This window comes from Strix aluco, chromosome 1 (assembly GCF_031877795.1).
Source record: "Strix aluco isolate bStrAlu1 chromosome 1, bStrAlu1.hap1, whole genome shotgun sequence".
In the NCBI taxonomy this organism is placed as follows: domain Eukaryota; kingdom Metazoa; phylum Chordata; class Aves; order Strigiformes; family Strigidae; genus Strix; species Strix aluco.
The window spans coordinates 92,732,696-92,755,339 of record NC_133931.1 but is presented as its reverse complement, the minus strand read 5'-3'; the positions used below and the strand labels follow the sequence as shown (position 1 = coordinate 92,755,339).

At 39.3% G+C, this 22,644-nt stretch overlaps 1 protein-coding gene across 3 annotated transcripts in view; it reads right to left on the bottom strand.

Annotated features, from left to right (window-relative positions):
• The window catches only part of GMDS (GDP-mannose 4,6-dehydratase), a 424,244-nt gene that overhangs the window by 72,552 nt on the left and 329,048 nt on the right, over positions 1-22,644 (bottom strand). For all 3 annotated transcript variants that reach the window (XM_074827095.1, XM_074827104.1, XM_074827112.1), the window contains 2 exons: positions 10,330-10,448; positions 1,049-1,145 (listed from right to left, as the gene is read on the bottom strand). In XM_074827095.1, coding sequence (XP_074683196.1) covers positions 1,049-1,145; positions 10,330-10,448 — 216 coding nt within the window. The remainder of the gene's footprint in view (positions 1-1,048; positions 1,146-10,329; positions 10,449-22,644) is intronic.

Below are 22,644 nucleotides of genomic sequence, written 5' to 3'. Positions count from 1 at the left end.
TTCCACACACACAGCTCCCCACTCCCACCCTGCAATCTGTGTCAAGACAAACGTGCTGTCATCACACCTTGCTTGAATCAGGTAGCTGAAGCCAGCACTTCTGAACGGACAGACTGACAGCTGATGCTGCATCAGCAGCCGGTGGGGCTCATATTACCCTCCCTAGGAGACAACATCCTCTCCTGGGCACACCCACTCCCACATCGCACAACTGGGGCTATTGTTCCCTGTGTCCAGAAACCAGGCTTTGTCCTGTGCCATTTCTGTGTGTTGCCACCATCCTGCTTGGAAATATTGTTGGGTTTTTTTTTCCTCTCCTAGCATGCTCATTAGGCAACTTGAGCACAGGGGTTAGTCACTTGGTCCTGCAGCAGCATGTGCTGGTTGAGCACCCCTAGCAGACTTCACTGAGGCATTCCTGGGAGTAAAGAGGTGTTCTGCAAATCAGCATTTACTGAGTGGGACCCTGCAAAACACCTGAGAAAACAAAGTGCACATGCACTTCTAAAATGGGCACTTTGTGGTACCCATAGTTACAAAGATCTAAGATGAACAGGGGATACTCATTGGAGGGAGTTGAAGCACTGTCATGAAGGCACAGAAGGAGGTACTTTAAAAATCAAGATTATTAGTGCCCACCTTCCTCTGCTTTCCCTTCTTGCAGCTGGAGGAGAGATGACTACATGCCCATTCAAGACCAGAAGGAATAATAAGTTGGTTTACACTTTGTTTTGTTTCCCATAAGGTGATGTTTCAACCCCCTAAGCATCCCCTCTCCCATTCAGAGAGGGTGACTGAAGCAGAGTAGCATCTCTGTGTCACAGCAAACATGCTCCTCCTGGGCAGTGCTGCCTGCCTGCCTGCTTGCCTGCTTGTTCCCAGGTAGCTGGCTGTGAGGGGGCCAACAAGCAGGCTAATTTAGAGCTCTAAAAGCTGGCAGCAGGAGCACAATTAAGCATTTCTCACAGACTGTTGGCCAAATGCAGCAATTTATTGGCTGAGTGATTGGATTATTCATTTGCAAAGCTAAGAGAGGGCATTTTCTTACCACTTCAGTTGGCCTGTAGTACTTGTGATTGACTGTCACATGAATCTTGCCCGTCTCTTTGCATCGTCCTACTTCATTTTCATTCTTCCCTTCCCACCTGTAAAGAAGATAAACATTTAATCAACCTATAATTACTTTAGTGCTCTGATCTTACCAACATTTGGCCTGCTTTCATTTACTTGAGGCTGGTGTCAATTCTCCCTGCAGGACAGTATAAACTCATTAGCTATAGGAACAAAGGCAGAGCTTAGACTTGAATGGAGCAACAATGGCTTTTGAAGTCTCTTTGTTTTGGTTTTTGATTCAGTGGAAGGTCTAAAATACAGGACTTCCAAATTAAACACATAATGCTAGGGGAAAATAAAACATCCTGATTTCAGAATGTTTTATGTATCTGCAAATAAATATGACAGTGAGGTTTTTCATTTGTGGATAGATTCAAAATTGTTTTCTTAAAATATTTTTAATACTTCTATTTTGGCCATACTTTCAGGAACTCTTTAATCTGTTAATTTTATGGACATGAAGCTCTGTTTGAATAGCATTAAGCTGCATAATTTAATTTGTGCTTAACTAGGAAAACCAAAACAAAAACAGTTCTTGAGTTTTCAGTCCTAGCTTGACAATGGCACTTCACATACATGTACTGTAAACAGTACTTACTACCTGTGAGCTGAAAGCCAGCTACTTTGTTCAAATTAGTTTCATATGTGTTGAACAGGCTGCAATTTGCTGTAATTTATGTGAGCTGGTTGCGCTGTGAACCATTTTGTTAGCAACTGTCCTAGTCTAAAATTTCGGGAGGGGCAGAAGAGGAACAGTGTGGTGGGTGACTGGCTCTGCCTTTGGAGAGGCCAGCCTGCAGCCTGGAAGCCTGAGGACAATGCTCCCTCTCAAAACAATGTAGGAACGTACATTGGTGCATCAAACCTAATCCACTGAATGCACAAAATCTAGAGTTATGATCGAAACTCTATCCTCTCTTTGCTTTTCTATGTATCATGAGGCTCTGAACCAGCTTGGCATACAAGTGTAGTGATGAAATTCTTTACTTTTTTTTGTGTTTAAGTAAAATCTATGTAATTTAAATCGAGCACTGTGATTTAGACTATTTAGCCTCAGTCACCAGCAATGAAAAAAAGCGCCCCTTACCTCCCACTTACTAATTGTACTGCCAACTCTTGGGATTTTGTCACAGATTTGATTTCTCCTTGCTCCCCGCCCCCCCCGAAGCTCCTAGAAGAATTTAATTCTTTGACAATCTCAGTCTTCATTTTTCAGTTTCTAGCCCTGAGGGCTAAGGAGGAAAGTCTGAAAATGTGACCTCTGTGTACCCATGAAGGTTAAAACACCGAAAGGCAGAAGGAAATACCAAATATGCATTATTACTAGTTTCTAAATCCCACGATTTTTTAAGCACAGCTCATGACTTTTGGATGACTAGCAAAGCCTGCAGGATGCTTGACACTGGGAACACTTCACATTGAAATAATTTCCAACAGATAATAGACACAGTGAAGTCAGCTGTTAATAGTCATGCCATGATGTTAAAGATGATTTATAATTTAAATTTTCTTTCTTTCTTTTTTGCAGTTGCTCTGTTTGAAGCCTGGACTGCAAAGTTTTCATTCAGAAGCCAAAACTAACATTAGTCCCTCCCTTTAAAGGGCAGAGGGTAAAAATGTGCAGGACTCAAATGAGCTTAATAGAAAACTAACCGTCACCAGTAAAACAACAGGAAGTGCTTAGATCAGGAGACGTCAGTTGTTGTTGGAGGTCACTGAGCAGAGAACCCCATTTAACACCCAACAGGCTCCAGAAGGCTCGGCCGAGCCAGTAAAGACTCACTTAATGTCGCTATCAAAGTTATATAACAATAGAAATGGCTTAAGAAGAAATCTCCACCCGTTTTGTTCAGCCCAGTAATGTGAAAAGTTCACAAGGAAAAAAAGTACTTCTCTTTGCGAACAAAGTAGCATTTGATAGCTGCACTTCTAATTACTCCCGGCACCTCGGCACTCACAGCTGGGGACACCATACTACTGATAAAAGGGATTGTGCGGGAGCCAGCCTGACACCAAGAGCAAGCATCCATTTCGCTAACCAACTCCCCCTCTCCTCTTCCTCTAACAACAACAAGGAAAGGAAAAAAAAAACCTCACCAAAACCCTCTTTAATTTATAGTCAAACAGCAGTCAGAATTGTTAACTGGAAAATGTAATGCCAGATTATCCTGAAGCATGAGCACAGTGGAAGAGGCACAGGGAACCCTCACGTCGCTGTGGTTTTAGACAGCTCCAGCCACAAGGACTACCCAGCTTTCTGATCCTTAGGGTGGATGCCCAAGTAGGCAAGAAAACAGCTTTGTGTAACTTGGGGGAAATGCAAATGATCCCTGGCCAAAGAAAGTTTGGCTAATCAGAGCTGGACTAAATTTATATAGAATGGGGAGTGGATGCCCCTCAACCCCCATCTAGCATCAAAGCCCAGGGCTTCCAGGCAGGTGTCTGCTGGCCTAGTGTAGGCTTTTCACAAAATGCTGGTCCTGGAGCCTGCAGGCAATGAGCCTCTACAGCAAGACCATTCCCTGCCCCACACTGGGGAGCTTCACCCACACACTGAAGTAAAGGACAGGTTTGCTGTGACAGCTGATGGCATCACCCATATGCCAGAACACTCTGCACCCAGAGAGGGATGCATGAGATCACACATCTGCTACTGATAAAGTGGGTTTGATGCCCTCTACATCTATGCTTCCACATCGAATGCCTTGCTGTTGGAGACATGTGCTTTGGGACTACTTAGGACAATAGTCATTGCCAACTCTGGTGGATACCACTACTATCACTGACCTCAGAAATGTCCATAAAACCAAGTTAATCACATTTCAAATGCATGTGCAAGTTTACTTGTTTAAAAGGTTCTTCACCTCAAGAGGTTTTACACTCTGGATTTACAGAGGAATGGGCTACATTTAATTTAAGGCTAATTCCATATCTGCAGATCACTACTGTTATAATACTTATTATTAGCAGGGATGAATGCTCCTTTTCGTCTTCAACTCTGAAGATTCCAATTCTCTTTCATTTTTTATAACTATTCAGTAAGACAGCAAACTTCAAGCTATAGAAACATCCACAGGTGTAGAGGATTTTCTGAGGACAAAGAGCTGGGGTACCAACCTTGGGGGGTGTGAGGTGGGCAGGGAAGGATACAGGGGAGCCAGAATAATTGAGATGGGTGTGGGGTGGGAATAGCACTGCAATGGACCAAATGGTCTGAATGGCTGTAACTGAGAAGCAAACAAGGCAAAGTACATATATTTTTGAGGTGGTGAAATCAACTAAAAATGAAACCTTTCACAAAAGCACAGATAAACTGAACAAATATAGGCATTTCATCTCCTTTCTCGATCTTTACATAGAAACAGAACTGATATAATTTTAAAAAATATTCAAAACCACTAGTAGCTACAGCTGTTCAGCCTCTTTACAGAAAATAAAACTATCACATATACTTTTTAAATCAAATATATGCCAATATATTTTCACATTTGAAAATCAACAAGAAATTAATTAAAAATAAAATTTTTAAAGGAAAATTTTGCTCTTCCTCCACACCTAATATGAGATACCATTTGTGTAGACTTCTCAGATTTGTGGCCTGATTGCTGTTACACACACAATTAAGTCAAAGCACTTCATTCTGTTCTGGCACTTTATGAACAGCAAAACTGACACCATATAACATACCATTAATGTATTTTGCAAGTAATCTTTTGTAGGGAAACTTTAAATATGACTCTTCATGTGTTCCTTTGCCACCAACTCAACCACCAACCTTGCCAGCAGCTCTGATGCATCAAAGCAATCAAGGATATAGGGATTGCTTAAACATGATCTTGTGCTTAAATCTAAAGCACAAATATGCTACCATAATGGGTTGTACTTAAAATTTTTTTCAAATGCTCTGATGAATCAGGTCTTCAGTGTTTGTTGACTAAAGGAACACAGTTAAAACAACGCTATTGTTGTTATTACATTCCCAGCATTGTCAAGCTGAAGTTTCAAAAATCTGAATTGTGACTCCCCACATTACAAGACTTTAAAAAAGAATACATGCTAGGCTCCCTAATTTTTTTTTCTTTTTGTTAGTTCATTGAAAATCTTTTGAAGCTCTTACCCCTTTACTCCAAATTGTGAAAGTTGGTGTTGAGAAGAAAATGTTTTCTCAAAGTATATTAATGTTTCTGTGAAAATGAAAACATTCTGGCAAGAAAAGTTTTAGTTTCAAGTAAGTTCCATTACTGTCAACCTGAAACAAAATTATATTAATAATATCTATAAAAGATGCTTTGACATTTTCAGAATGGATCTTTTTTTCTTTCAGAATGGCTTTAAAAATTCTTTTTAAGTTATTCTTTCTTTAAAAGGAGGTTAGAAGAGAAACAAAGCAGTCCATCTGACCTGAAATCAGATATTTTTCCAAATTGCATTTGTGAGAACTATTTTCATTTCACTGGGGGGGCAGGGGGGAAAGAAAGTGGAATTTGCCATGAAAGATCACATTTAATTCTTACCCAGTCTTCCTATAGGAGAAACTCTCATACCTCTTATGATGTATGAAATCAGATAATTAAATTGTTACAGTCTTCAAACCTTTATTTGAGTTCTGAAGCAGTTATTAGGTCTGCCTACAGATAAAACCTTGTATCAATAAGAAAGTAATAAAAGCCTGCTCAACTGGAAGAGTTAATTCTCCAGCTGAGGTGGGTTAAATGCCCCTCTAAAACACATACTCTACAGTGAGAATGGTGAGAGAAGTGGTGCAGTCCTAAGTGAGGATCCTTGCTTGTGTGGGTTCACCCAGGCCAGCATTTTTTGTCAACCTGGCTGGGTTCCTTTCAGCTATCACTCTTCAAAATGCTTCCAATTTCTGTATGAGATTCTGTTCCCTTCCTCCTCATCTGAAAGCTTCTGATTTTCCTGAGCTGCTAAATACAACACATAACACTAGACAGCCAGACCTGGAAAGAGCAGCTGTTTTGATGATGACTTTCGATGGTTCCTCTTCCACATCCCCACAGAGCACCATTACTAACATATTGTTGGCTTTCCATTCTTACAGCAATCTGTCAAATTTATGTGTTTCTGTAACCCAATCTTCCATTTTAAGGTAAAAAGAAAAAAACACGATCCAGAAAAACCCCTTTCCTTCAGTTCAATTTCAGTTCAGCCGTCACTGTCACTGAAGAGGCCACTGCTCCACTTCTGCTAGTAGTTCACCTCATTAGACCTTACAGCTTATCTGCAAACTTCCCCTTTTTAGGGTGATCTTTTATGAGACCAACTGGCATGTTAGTTAAGGTAAAATCTGTATGTAGAGCCAAATGACTAGAGTAAAATATTAATTTTTACTGAATTAATTCTGATCCTGGAAGCAATGAATATTTCTGTAACAAATATGCATGTATTTTTATATTAATAAAAAACACAATAAATCTTTCCACTGCTTGAACAGTTGTTTTTTTTTTTTTTTTCTTTTTTTTTCTTTCCACATTTGCAGACAACAGTCTTTGTAACACTCTGCAAAGAACTCTGAGTGCTGTAGTGGTTTCAGGCTATCTTTGCAATCCTGTTCTAATTTAATAAGATTAATGACAGAAAATTAGTCAAGACAAGCGTTTGCCTGTTTCGTTTACCCTGCTGTACTTCAAATTATAGGCGGGAAGTGTTTCCCCCAAGTACTACTTAATTAGTAATAAGTAGAAGGGAAAGTAAGAGAAAAAAAGTGTAATCCTTACAGGGGGAAAATATTTGTAGCTCTGAGGCTTTCCTGTTAGTACAAAGGACTGAATTTGAATGATTCAGAGGACTATATAAATATAATTTGAAATTTCTTCCTTGAAAAAGAAATAATAGAAGAAAAAAACCACACAAGGTAGATAAACCTCTGTGTACATTTTACAGTCTGTTTCAGAGAGAGAATCAGTCTTATTGCAGCTGTACATTTCATTAGTTACAAAAATGTAGTAAAGTTTCTCTCTCTCTTATTTTGGCTAGAAGACATAGTCCTGATGTGCTAATGACTGGCTGTGACAGAGTATTATGTTATCTTCTTGGAAAGACTTTTTAGGCTGTCCTGGATTTTCAGCTGTATAAGTTAATGTGAATTGTTAGGAAAACAAAAAACTAAAAAGCTAAAATAAATATTTTTAGCTGGTTGATGGGGCAGCCAGGATTGCTCTTCTTCCTTGTCTCTACTGCAATATGAAGATGTGACAGCTAAGACTTTGTTACATTTGCAACTTACCCTGCCAAAACACAAAGTAGGGATGGGTAAGAGCCCCTGCACGTGTGCCCTCTGTTCTCAGATGTGCTATGAGCTCTGCCAACTGCTGCTTGCCACGACATCCCTTCTGGCCATTTACTCCACCATTCCATCAATTTTGAAAGGCGCATTGTACAGCAATAATGGGAAGGTTTGCCATCACTTACAGCAGCAGAAAGGGATGCTGGAAATTTCCCAGATAAATTTTTGAGATTGCAAAATTTCGTAATACCTGCAACCCTGCAAAAAACCCACCAAACAGCTAAAGAACTCAACCAAACTTTGAGGAAGGGAGATAGGAAGAAAGCAGCTGTCCTTGCAGGAACTCATTTACCAATTGCACTCTGGTGTGCAGGTTCTTAGATGCCTCACAAATTGTAAAGAAACAGATCAGTGGGACTCACCAGTGGGGTCCCAAAATGCTAAATGGGAGGGTTTTGCTGGCAATCTGCTCCCTGAAGAAGATATATTCAAACTGGAGGAGGTGGGAGTACAAAGCCCTTGGGGGTTTCAAAGAATGTGAAAGGTTACCAGCCTGCTGGTCAAGAAGCCAGTGAGGGTAAGGAGGGAACTTATGTGTGCTGCAAAAGCATAGGCTGAGCTGACACCTAGAAAAATTATGGAGGTTCTTAACAAAACTTTCTAAATCCTGAGAAATATTTTACAACTAGTGCAATTTGAAAGAAGGCTACAGGACGAGTAGTGGGTCTGTTGTGACACTACACCCACCCTGGGATCAGGGGGAATGAACGGCTGGTTTATCTGGCTAGACTATATCTAAAATGATCAGAATTACACCACTGCCAAAATGATCAGCAATGAAACTATCATTAGCACCTAGAATGTCACCTCAGTATGTATAGCTATTTATACGTCACCTGTAAATGGTTTAAGGAATTAATAACTTATTCACAGTGAAGAAAAATTTCAGAAGAGCTATGGGGATTAGCAGGCCAAGCCCCATTTCTAAAGTGATTTACGTTCCTAAAAATCCATGTCACTAGATGTCATGTGGATTCTTACACAATTTTTGAACATTATTTTTACTGAATAGTAAAAAAAATGCAAATATGCCTTTGTACACACAAAATACCTGCCCTACCTCATCACTTGGAGTCATACTGTAAAGTTTCCCTGAGAGAGAAACTTGTGACTGATTGATTCAATCCAAACACTGACCGCAGTAATCACCAACATGAATGATATGCAGTCCACCATATGGAGCCATACGCGAGCAAAAAATTAAACAAACAGGACACAAAATTTTGTGTGTTAGGACCAACTAAATCTAAAGTAAGCTTTTAATATCCTCTCTATAACAGAAGCTATTCATAAAAGTACTTTCACTTTTATTTGTGTAAGTGTTGTTCTTTTATTTAGGTTTTCTCAAGGGTTTAATTTGCTTTCTAAAAAATACATGCTGTCAGTCTTGGAAAATGCTGAGAGCTCTTAGGCCAACACCAAAGCAGAGAGTTTAATTTTAAACTAATGGATAAATTTATTGACATCAAAAGAAACTGCGATGTTGAGAATATCTGCAAATAAGGACATTCAGCTAATGTTTCAGTTTCTAATATTAGGTAATAAAAATGAAAAAAAATGTTCAACAAACATTCATTCTTGCTTTTGCAAGCAACACTAGACAGGGACAAAATAGTTCTCAAAATCACAAGAATTTTTGCTTATATGGAGCAACTGAATCCACATCATATTTGTATTAATGCTTACTAGGGAGAATTAGCTTATAAACACAAGAAGCAAAAGTATAGACAAAGTAGAAAAAATAAAAAAGAAAGAGCAATTACTAGAGCTCCTACTACCTACTGTTAAGGTATATGGGACAATGTGTGATCATACAGGGACATCTCACTATCAAGAGATGCTAAAAATATGGAGAGAAACTTATTCCCAAAACTGAGCTTTTGGGCTAGAAATTCTATTTATACAGTCTCTCTCTCCCCCATCAGAATTTTTTCTGGAAGCTGATGCCAAAAATTGAAACCAGACTTAAAACTCATTGAGGAGAAAATGTTATTACCTCCCCAGCCACCCACTGGCTGTTCAAATAATATTGTATATATCTGTGCACTTCTGCATATTTATTGAATTTGTCAAGTTTTTGTTCCCAAGTAAAACTTATTGGCCCTGTCAAAAGTTCACCAGCTGCACAAGTGACTTTGATGGCCTGAGGAACAGCCCTGGCGCTAGCGTCATGGAAGAGCCTGTGGCTTTCCTCTCCCTTTTCCAGCTGAGATCGGTATGTTGATGCATGGGGCCCAGAGAAGATACAGAAGGAGGGAAATTGAAAAAATAATAAACAATAAAAATATAAATTACAGAAAGTGCTCACCAAGCCATCCTGGTTTTATTATATGGCCTTGAGAAGGAATTTTGTATTTTCAATCAAAGTATGTGGAATATGCATTGTAAACATTCTGCACCCACTGCTCAACATTTTTATGGCTTAGTAGGAGAAGAACTAATAGGAATGTAGAGTGGGTTGCTACATAATCCTTGTGGTGTGGCTGATGGGCTGTCATGCGGAAAGAACAGGGTTGGCAGGTGTCACCTCTTGAGATTGCAGAGGGTGGGAGCAGGACTGTGGGGATCTGGGGATGCAAAATAGAGAATCAGGCAGAAAAAACCCTCTTGCAGCAGGGTGATGAACAGCACCCTGGTACTAACATCTTTGGAGGGGCATCTGTCCTCCAAGATGGGGAGTGAATGGGAGAGCTTGGAATAAAAAATTAAGATGTACCCGCCTACATTTTTTTCTTATGGTCTAGAGAGCAACACTAGACATATCTGGTGTGGTGGTCATTCATGCCCATAAGGTCTCACATGTTACAAAATTAGAAGTGAGGGGAAAAAAGAATGTAGAGAAACAATACTCTAACACAGCAAATGCAACAGGCTGGAAATGTTCAACCTGTGGCTGCTATCATACTTACACAATGGTTTTCCCGATATGCTTAAATGACTTCTCCACAAATTCACGGACACTATGGACCTCCCCAGTGGCTATGACAAAGTCCTCGGGCTCATCCGTCTGCAACATCAGCCACATGGCCTGCAGAAAGAGAAACAAAGTCAGATTCAGCACACATGTAAGTAGCCTCTTTGGTACATGATATTATATTACTGCATTTTTGATTAGGAAATAATTACACATACACACACATACCCCAAGCTGTGGAAATTGGCACTTTCCTAACATGATGACTATTAACCAGTTCAGTGCAGCTCTGAAAAGAGATCAATTATTTCTTATTATAGAAAACAATGCTGTATTTGATTTCCAATTTGTTTCACATCAGGGGTTTCTACAGGGGAGACTTTAATATGTTTACTTTTGAACACTGAGACTTGGTTTAGTGCTCAAGAGCATGGATCCACTTGCTTAAAGCACTGCATGAATTGACACTGATATGGGGAAAAGAACAAAATTTTGTAATGTTTCAGTCCAGAGTGCAGTTGTCTGGCTGTTATAGAACGATGTCAAACACACTGAATTATGAAAATATGTGTGCTTTTGGCTCTTTGTTCTGTCATGTTTGTTTTGGCCAAGTTGAGATTTTAGTTAAGAGTAAGTAATTAAAAAGGTAACTAAGAATAGTCAACACACAATTGACCAAATTAATCTGTTTTTCCTGCTGAATATGTGCTGAATGTTACATATTAAAGCACAGTAGCAGAAATTTTTTCTTTTGACACAGGAACACAGAAAACACTGGTAGAAAAGTGAGACAACCATTAACATCTCTTTCAGAGAACTGTTGGTGCAGCAGCAAAAATCGCAATAGGTTTCAAAGCAAAACATGTGATTGTCAACATATTTGCATTTCAGGGGAGCAGGTTTACTTCCTACAGCAATGTCCTTCACAGAATCCCCTCCCACAAACAAGTAATGATGGATGAGCACCATCTCAGAGGGCTGGCCAGCTAGGTCAGCATGAGAGCAGGAAAGCAGATGGAAAAAGAGATACGCAAAGACACGTGTGACTTGTCTGAGGTATCATGGCAGGTACATTTCAGGTTTCTGATGAGCAAGCCACTGCTCTAACGATTGGATTATTTGACTGCCTAGGAGATGTAGGTGGACAGAATAATTATTACTTTAGATCAATCAAAATGATGTAAACACTTCATTTCCTTTGGAGAGGAAAGGGGAATACCTGTATGGCATGATCCTCATTTAATAAATAACCAGAAAAGGAAAACAAAATAATTCAACTTTCTCTCCATATGGTAAGAAGGACTGTCATCTTCTCACAGTGTAATCCACAACGCTATTTGCATTGACCTCTTCACATAAGCTTTAAAGAAAACAACTTTAGTAGGTCCCTTGATGGTAGTGGATACTCTGCAAATCAGATTAATAAAAGCTTTGGGACAGCTCAGTTTCTCTTGGTAAATACCACCTGAAATATTCAATTTTTCCCCCCATTCTTAATAAATCATTGTCCAGCATAACAAGGCGATACATTCCACTGAAATGGTTCTATTTGCAAGTAATTTTTCTTCCCAGTTATTATTTTATGCATCTTCCAAAGTTTTGTCAAGATTTTATTAACATGTTCCTTTTGAACCTTTTTGCCTCTTGAACGTGCGTGGAAGGCTGGGTTTTGGGCAACTGCTGTGTAAGTCCTTGACATTAATTGTGCTTTAGGGATATGACCTGCTGGGCAGGACAATGACAGCAACTTTATTTTTCCTTTCCAGGGTTGAACATCCTAGCCAATGACGCAGAAATACCCGACTGGCTGATGAAAATCCTCTTGTGGGGAGGAGATGTCTTAACTCATATCTCTCATACAAGCTTTCTTGGAACATTGGGGTTTCCCTGCTGGTTTGAGAGGTCGCCATAAATCACCAACTCCTGTTTCTTCATGACTGAACAAGCTTGCAGGATTCACAGTAGTAGCAGCTTCACAGAAAGGTAAAAGGAATATCTAGAATAAGTAATTGATAGTTCTGGTTCTCCTAGCTGAGTCCCTGATTTCACAGACCTTCAGCTTTCATTAAGCAGTCCAGCTGAAAACAACAAGCTTCCTCATATGAGAAGGTACTATTTGAGTGAATAAGGACTTCCAAGATTAGACAGTCAGTCAGAGTCAGAATTTATAGCGGTCCTCCTCCTGACTTTAGTGGATGTTTGCTGTACATGATGAATTCAAGGTCTTGTCTGTTTGAAATGTACACAGCAGTGTAGTGTCAGTTACATCTGACAGAGATGTAACAACCAAACGTCATTTTTTGGTAAAAATCACCCCCCTGCCCCAAATGCCATGTAGGTTGACTGAATATGCAATATTAGCATATGGACCTGCTATTTACTATGCACTTTTGTAAAGTAGTATTAATATGTCTAAGTAGAAGCTGGATCAGACTTTAATGATAATTTTTTGTCATTCCTCCACTTTTAAATATGTCAGTATTTTAATTAACTGGACACAATTTTAGTGCGGGTGCTGAGATGTTCAACAATCCAGTGAGTATTTAAGATATTTTACACATTAATTTTGTGTCTTAATATAAAATAGCGTTGGAAGTTTCTCTTTACTCTAAAACATTCACTACTTTGAAGGAGACAGCTACAAAATACTAACAAAAACCCAGTCTTTGACAATTGGTCCCACCAAGTTTTATGCATTTGGATGTATCAATTCTTGTCTACCATTGCAAAGAACAAGCAATCACCGTCTTAGAAATACAACTTAAACTTCAGTAAATTTCTACAGGATCAATTTAGCAATGATCAAACAATGCAGATAGAGTTGCTAAAAGCAATTTTTGCCTCAACTCCTACCAGGAAAGAATGTTTAGATTAATGATTACTTGAGAATCTATCACTGTTGGCTCTTTTATTTTTTCTGGCATTCACAACTGTTGGTGCTTACAATTAACTCAATCAAATCAGGTATGAAAAAAATGAATATGCTAAAAATTACAAAAAGTAAGCGATAGTTCTGTTTTGCTTTGAGAAAGGTGACCAAATGCTGTTGTTTTGAATGGGTCTGCATGAACAGTTTGTAAAATAACACAAAAGCAAGCCAGAAGATAGAAAAATCTTTGAACAAGCTCTGCATTCAAATCTTTATTTCCACAGGTACAGCCCGCGACAACCAATGAGAAATCTGCGTACAAGCAGTAGCTCAATATGCTTTCCCTACAGCAAGTGCCAGGAATGTGCTTCCCCCCACATCAGACTAATAAAGGCCCTTGACCTATCAATTTCTAGGCATTTCCTTTAAGAGTTCATATTGAACCAGACTCCGGCTGAGAATGAGAGGAAAGGGGGAGATACAGCTCCAGGTTTATTTGTCATTACTGAATGGCTTACTGGTTTTAACAGAGGGGAAAAGCTTTGTTTAAATTTCCACTGAAAGTAATTAATGGTTATTGACTGGCAAATGAAGAACAGGTGACACTCTGAATTAGAAGATAAATGATCTCATGTTCTAGCGTGATAATGGGTTAGTAATTGCTACAAAGCCTCAGCCTAGTGCGTCCCATCATAATGCTAGATCATGTCCAGAACACAAAGGCCTCTGTGTGAGAGGTATTCAGCCGTTCACCTCCCGATACAGCTGCAGAGTGATTTGCTCCATTTATTCTCTGATGGACTGCACAACTGAGGCAAAAGTTCACCCATTCTCACCTTCCTGTTCACATGCTGAACCACATGACCCATGACATGGCTGAACTGGGATAAAAACATTGCCCAGCTTTGGCTCTTGGCTATCTTTTAACCATTGCAAGGTCATATATTTTAAGAATTTTTCTGGTGCAGGAATGGAGAATCGTGGATTTTCCTGTATTTCTTTGTAAAGGTTTTTTTTGATGGGCTGACAGCAAGTAAGGAAATTACTTGTGTTCAGTTCTGCCATCCTCTCCCTAAGTTTTTGCTCAATCCAGTTAACAAAATGTGGGCAAATGTTGAAAAGGAGGAGAAAACTAGTATGGAAACAATTCAGGCTTCAGCTCTCTTAGAATGAGACTGTTCCTTTAATGGCAAATGTAACAAAACATATTTTTCATATTTGAACTCTTTTTGGCTCTGGTCTAGTGACTCACAAAGTCTAAAGGCAATACTATGTCATTTACATTTAAAGACAGAAACCTAACCAGGGAGAGATACGTAGCAAGTCTAGCGAGCGGACACACTTTTATGATTATGTGGACTAGGATATCTGTTCTGCATGCCTGAACTACAGCCTCTGCCAAAATCTTTCCTCTTTCATCTTTCCCCTCTTCCCTTTTCTGTATATAAACCCCTGTCAGTAGTAAGTGCCATTTTCAAGCAACATATCCAAAACATGAACCAGTCTTTTCCGTGCCCAAATTTCTTTGCTTACATAGTGTTTGCATCTGGGCTAGTGAAGGGGAAAACCCAAGCTGGACTAACACAACCCCCGTATAGGTACATTCTGTGCATGCCACTGCCCTTATGGTTGTGATGCGTCTGCTTGTCTTGAGCATCTGGAGTATGCTGTAGATGTGTTTCACCATTAACTTCCAGTCCAGCATCCCAGTGAGAAAACATTTATTAACTGGGCTGTCATCCATGGATAACAAAGACTCAGTAGTTGAGGTTATGTTTAACTCTATATATTTGATACTTTTCTTTCACTGTCTGCTCTGGCACTGTATATTGTTAAAATGGGCTTGTAACCAGGTATCTGCCTATTTAAGAGAAAAAAAAGAAATACAAATCCAACTTTCTGAGACTTTAAAGTACAACTGATGATTTCTGCTCTAGAAATAAAAGATGATTTTTCAAGAGAATGAGTAAAGCCTTTTCTTATGTCTCATCCGATGCAAGACCCAAACCAGATATGACTGAACAGACACACAATGTGATAAATGGAAAATGTTCCTGTTGGTACTAATTACTATTGCCCTGCACTGCTACACAGTGTTTTTTCCAAGCCCTATACTGTCAGAAAAACCTTTCACATGTGTTTTTAGGTATTATGCAGAGAGCTTTTGACTTCTTTGTATTTGCCACACACACACACACACACACACACACACACACACAAAATCAAATCAAAGCAGTAAGGTTTACTTTAGGAGATGGAACAGATAGTTGTAGCCTGATGCAGGGTGCATTGTCCGTGCGTTTCAGATACAAAGAAGCTGAGACTAGTGAATGTCTAGCTCTACTTACTTATCACTTGTGGAGGGCATGGGTTACCTCAAGGCTGTCAACAATTAGGGAGCAATTTCTGACTAAGTCAGAAAACATTACCACCCAGAGAGGCCCAAGAGTACATTATCACCATTTATAGAAATTCTGTCTTTACAGTATTCCATACTCTATTGTCTACAAGTGGGCAGAAGAATTCAGTGGGTTGGACATGGTACTCTCTAGTGATCCTAAACCTAGCTATCCTGCTGGGGTCACCACTGAGAAGGAGAATTGAGCATTTTGGGCCAAAGCATGATGAGTCTTTACAGGGATGTGGCAGCAAAGGAGAACCTTCTCCCCATATGGCGAGCACAAAGGCCTGGCATGACTGCTGTTCTTGCATGCATCATGAGGGACTGTTCCCTTTGTGCCACAAAAGACAGGGCTATTGTATCACCTCCCTCTCTGCATTGTCCCAACTCAATTGCACTGACATGGAAAGAAGCTGCTCGGCATCTTCTGCGCTGCACGACGTGGTGAGATGTCATGCCCACGCACTTCCTGCCTGCCTGGATGTGAAGCAGTTCCAGATGCCATCACCCGGCTCCTCCTGACACAACCCAGCTGACTGGCTGTGGTTTCTCAAGCTGCTGCAGAAATGACCACAATTGATGATCGTGCCTTAGAAAAGTGAGACTGGGGATATCGACTCAGAGCTCTGAACCCAAACTGACTTCCAGTTTATCTATTTATGTACTTTTGGAGGGGCAGGGAAGAAAGAAGAGGTGCTATGCTGGCAGAGTCACCCACATCTGATTGACTTCTGTGACTGTTAAAAGTGTAGGTGTGTACTGGGTGTACCTGGTAGGCATGAGAGTGTGTTATATAAGGAGATTATATAAAGAGACAGCAAGACATACATATAATACACAACAGAAGGGAAAAAATCTCCTTACACATGTTCTGCACACAATAGGGGCATAGCACACATGGCTGGAAAACACTAATGGAGCTCAAGTGCAGCAAAAATATCTTGTGATCAGAGTAAAGTATAAGCTGCCTCTGTCTGAAAGGCAGCAAAAAAGTGTTGGGCATGATCCCATGCTCCCTGCCACAATGGAAGTTCAGTCTAAGCAATGACTATTGCTTTAGTACTTGTTTCTGATGCTGTTATAAGGAAAGGCAAGCATGGCAGGGAGACTCTTGCCAAAGAAAACCACGGATATGTGCTGCCAGGCACACTGATACTTCCAGGAAGCCAGTGACAGCAGGAATATGGAAGTATGCATAATCAATGTACTCCTATGCTTTTTTTCCTAAAATACAACCCTTTTTCCTCAGTTGCTTAAAAAGTAAGGGTGTACACCCAATAAGCAGGAACCTTACTATGCTGTTACAGTTTGTATTTGAAAGACAAACTCAAGTTCATGACTGAGGTCATTGTCTATCATTGCAACAGGAATGCCACTTTTCACAAGCTCAACCCTCTCTCAAAACCTACAGCAAAAGAGGTACTGCCCAAGAAGTGCAGGACACATGCCTCTTCCTTTCCCCTGAATAGTCATCACCCTGTTTTCTCAGCTCACCAAAAATCACAGTGTTGGTGCAAGATCCGTTGCTCAAGGAACCTCCATTCATGGAAAAACCCGTCTGAACACCATTTAAGTATCCATCAGATCTCATCAGTTTAAGTACATTTTGATATGCTTCTTCCCTAATAGTGTAATGCTGAACATAAGGACTCCAATGTCTGTGTACAAAGCTTTTCCTTTAGTGTTGTCCTTTCTACTCACACAGGGGAGACACTGAGTACTTATGACATGGCAGCTGCTTCCATTCAGAAGAGTGACGTTTGCAAACCATAGACAGTTACATCACCGACAGAAAAGGTATAAAATGAGAACAGATTCGAGATAAAACCATTTTCCTCTGAGAGGAAAAACACATAATCTGATAAAAAACAATGGCAAATATACCTTAAGAATCCAAGAAAGTAAACAAACAACAAAAATCACTTTTTAACAATATACATATTAGAAGTCTCCTAGGGTATAGTTAGAGATAATTTGTTGTGACTCATTTTATAAACTTTCTCAGAGATTTTCGAAGTTACAGTTGATAAATTGCCACAGAAGCAATTTGAAGTATGCTTGCTGATTTAGTCAAATCCTACAGTTTGGCTGTAGATGTGAACTGTGTTCAGATCCATGATTTTTTTCTTTCAGGTTAAAAGAGTACAGTTGATATATTTAAAGATAATAATCTAACATTTATAAAGTTACTAAGATAATAAAATGCCTGATAATCTTTGTGGAGCATCTTGAATGAAAACAGTATCAATGTCTTCTGAAACAAAAGCCCTCACATCTGTAGGAAATACTAGGAAATACTGTCTAACTTTTCTCTTGCAAGCAGATAGGCCAATTGTTTTACAGATCTCAGGGAGGACTTGTGAAACTTTAGTAGGCAGTTTTATTAATAAAAACCACAAGAATTATAATCCAGATAAACCTTAAAGGTCAACCTTCCCTGTTAATGCAACATGATGTTTCTCACATGCACCTCAGTTGAACACAAAGTTCTCATTGTGTTATCAAAAAATAGATTACGGCTTCTTTTTTCTTTTTTTTTTTTTCCCCTGTGTCACTGAGTGTCAAAATATTGTTCTTTCAATACATGGAAGTATTTGTATACAGTTTTATAACTGATCTTTAGTTGCCTGCTGGAGGCAAAAAAGAAACAGTAAAGCTGCTTGTTGGGAAACTTCACCAACAATGAAAATTAATATAGTCCTTTTTCCTGCCAAAAAAATTTGAACAGATTTTTAGGTCCACAATGGTTTGTTTATTCTTCAAATGGTTAAATTGGAAGTGACATGTGTGACACAAAGTAATTTAAATGAAAAGATACAGAAAGGATACATATATGCTATGTTTCTTTCATTTTAATTTTGGAGGATATTGTCACAATTGCTAAAAAAGGGGTGCCTTAAATTCTGTTTAAGAAAAAGGGAAAGAAATTCAAAGCTAAACAGAGAAAAATGAGAAAAAATTGAATTACAGAAAGTACGTGTGAGTTTTAACTACTCTGATTTGTATTACCTAGAAAAGACTATAGAACAAATACGTTTCCCAGGCTCCACCTAGCAGACAATTCTGAAAGATATTTGACCCACTTCCCCCTCCTTTTTTTTTCCCTTCCAGAATTAATTTTCCCTGCTATTTTTATATGAATGAAAGACAAAATACCTCTTCACAAAGAAACAGACTCCCATTTGACAGGATTACTCACTGCTAAAGTAAAGGGTTGTACCCAGGTTGCGGTGAGGGCAGAGAAGTCTTAGGGACCCATGCCAGGAAGGACTGGCTGGGGCCACGATCTAACCACAAGAAAACAAACCAGGCTTTCAAGGCAAGTACTGGCATGTTTACTGGAGCAAAATGATCAGCCCCAAAATAATGATCACAATGTAGATATTGATCACAAAATGTTTACAGTGCAACATTTGACTATAAAAAGATACTGACTGGTTCATGCTTCTGACACCTGTTTGCCTCCTATTTCTTTCCAGGATTGCTCAGACATACAGCTAAGCTCAAGCTGACATGCTGCTTTTGATGGGGATCAGAGGAGCAGCATGATCTATGGATCAAAGTACTACTGATCTCCACACAATCAAAAATGCTGTTATCTATACCATGATTCAGGCAATTACTTTCTCTTTCCAAATCTTCCTTTCCTTTCCTCCCATTTGTGAACATTGTCTTTTCAGCTTGCTAGCTTCTCCACTCAAGGTCTGTAGGTCTGCAGGGATCTGCCCAGTGTCTGTCCAGAAGATGGCCCTGGCTCAGGTTAAACCACTGGTAGTACTGTAAAAAAGTGCTAAAAGCAGCAGAGAACTGCCAGAGAACAGGCAGATAGGCTCAGAGATAATAGATCAGTACTTCATAATGTTTAGACATGTTTGAGGGTATAATTGAGAAGGAAGAGGAGCAAGCATTTAAGACAGAAAAAGTAACAAAGCAAGAGCACTGAGATAAAATTTATGAACAGTGTTATTTTTCTAAAGAAATACAGGAAGGTAGAGTAAGCTAATAACATAAAAATAACCTGAATTCTATTTTACAATTTACATCCCCCCCAAATTTCCAGAATTCTTGCTTCATGCTTTTGAACACTAAGGCATTTTCTCTTCAGAATGCTACCAGTTTCCAAATGATGTTACACTCCTGAATAATTATCTAAAATAATTGAATTGAAATGTTAATTTTCTCAGCCTGATGAAAGCATTTACTATTCTTTCATTTCTTATAAAATTAGAGTTATCCTTGCCTGAATAATTTGTGTAAATAAAGAGTGTGCTACATTTAACACACCATTGAAACTTCACCTTCTGATTTCGTTCCAGTTTTCAGTCCACTGGGTTTGGAAACAAAAAAGATTTTCACCCTTAAGTCATCATTACTTATGAGGCAGTGGTAAAAATGCACACCAAGCAGTTTTATTAACTATAAAAAGCAAGAAGTCACCGGAAAAAGTATCAAGATGCTAAAGTAATCACATTCCTGGTTCTGTGGAATTTTTCTTTACCAGAACTCAGGTGACAATATTTTGGAATTTGATGCTAAACTCTCTTGGTTGAGTACAGACAGAGACAAGAGCACAACCTTGATGCCTCAGGGATATGGTAATGCAATACAGAGGGATTTATTTTCTTTTTTATTTTTACCTCATGTCACAAGTTCAGTTTTAGGCCAACAGTACCCAAAACTGCCACCATGTGATATAGCAGTTTATGCAGAGTCTGGCGGTTTTAACCCAAGCCCTAGGACAGAGGAACCCGCCTCACAGATTTGCTGCCACTGCGTTAGCGTTACTGTTGCTCTGACCAAGTTCCTCCATGCTCAGCATCAGACACCAGCTCATAGTCTATGCCATCTCAAATCAGGGCATGGGAATTGCAGCTAGAAAAAGTAAATGGTAAAACAATCCCAGAAACCAAAGGACATATTTTAGAAGTCTGGCTGTGCAGTGCAGACGTGAAAAGCCAACAGGAAGATTTCTTTTGAGCATGCTCAAAAATACATTTGGAGGGCACTTCACATTGACCTTCCCTTGGCTTGTTCTGATCATTCCGATTCCACCGTTATTAGTAATTACTACTTCTGCAACAGTGGTTAGTCGCACCAAATCCTAAGTCAGGGAAAGGGAAGGGTCTGCATTAAAACCGTAGATACGGCTGCTCTCTGTGGGCTAGTGTCAAAATGGAATAGAAAATTTTATTCAGTTTGTTCCCAGCAGTAAATACAGTCCTGGCATCCTGGATAAATCCTTCACATAACAGCATGTGTTCTTTTATGCACCCTGGGAGCGATTCTATTTAAAGCCATGGAATTGTGGGTGTGAGACTGTAAGCACATCCACTTACCCAAAACAAAATTAAAACCTGTCTTATATTAGAGTCAGGAGAGCTGTTACGAAAAATGCAAACCATATGAAGTTTTAAGTATACTTATGTTTTTTATCTGTCTCTGTGTAGCATATACAATTGACTTTCACTGCCTGAGATGAAGTGCTGACAAGTGTTTTACCATATTATTACAGAATACCCCAGTAGCATTATCACACTTCAACTTTTGCTTGCAATAAATCTCTGTTATATGCACGTCAGAAGTCATCGCTCATATCACATCCACACAAAGTAGGGGCCCTCCCTCCCCAATGGACATGAACGAGGCTCTACACACACTAGGTATTCTGCCATTAAGGCTAGAATAACCCCCACAGGCCAGACACCAGGAACAACGTTCCCACAAGCATTACTTGGCGAGAGCTAGAGGTCTGTTCTCAGGCAAATAACAGTGGCACAGGCATGAGTCATTGCAGAATGCAATGGATTTATCACCACAATGACATTATCATCCCTTATATGCTGGTTTCCATGTGCAAGTCTCTTAATTTTTTTTTTTATTCTCAGAGATTTATATCTCAACTGCTGAAACATATTTCACATGAACACAATTCTCTGCTCTGTATATATATATTTTTAATAGCTATACCATAAACCATGTTCTGATCACATGGGTCCACCTTTAGGTCCAGTCTATTTATTGGTTGCAGTTTGTCCAAAGCAAATGATGAGCAGACACTGTCTCCAGCATCCCAATCTCAGCGGTGAAAATGACTCTCTTTGTGGCCTTGACTAAAGCATTTAACCTTACTTCCTAAATTTTTCTGTCTGTGAAGATGGAGTGATAATATTTATGCAACTAGTGGTCTGTAAGAAAGTTAAGGGTAGCATAGACATTTCATAATGAAGTGCATTATAGTAGAATTAGATGCCTTTGTCTTCACTTTTATAGTGAAAAATGTTATTTTTCCCTCTAAAAGGTGGGAATTCAAACATTCTTCCTTAATACTGACTAGTTCTGGACTAATTAAAAAACCAATTAAAAGAGTAAGGAAACCCAAGGATGAGAGCACATGAAAATGATTGTTAGATCACACATTCCAAAACTCAGTGAAATAGACGTTTCTTGAGATATTGCACATTTCCATTGTGATGCAAGAGATAAGTGAGATAATTACTCAGGCGATCAAGATACTAATAAGCAAGCTACAGTAGTTTCTTGGTGTCTTTTTCTCTCTTGCCTAACCTTCAGCAAATTTAATTTTTTCCCCTTTTGCACAATAATTGAGGGAAACCTGGAAATAAACTAGCTGAATCTTTTTCCATAGAAATCAGTTTCATCCTGCAAATGGTGCCTGATTCTGACTTCACACGAGATTAATATCATGGATTTCTACAGCCTGACTGTCAACGTAAAAGAGAGGAAAGTGGGACATATAGTTCATGTTAGTCTGAGTAGCTCTCTGGCGCTGCAGTATTTTCCGTATCAGACCCAAGACGTGGTTGTAAATGCAGGTAAGAAGCAAACTATTGTTGCACCATTTGATGAAACAACTAAACTTATTATTAAACTTCCTCACTTAGTATTCTTCCCCTTTTCAGCACAAAGAAAAAGACCAAAGCATGAGACCATCTGGGAAGGAAAGGTAATAAAATCATCTAGCTGCACATCCCAGAGAAACATCTAAAGCCTGAAACCGCTGCATTCAGACCTCCCTTGAA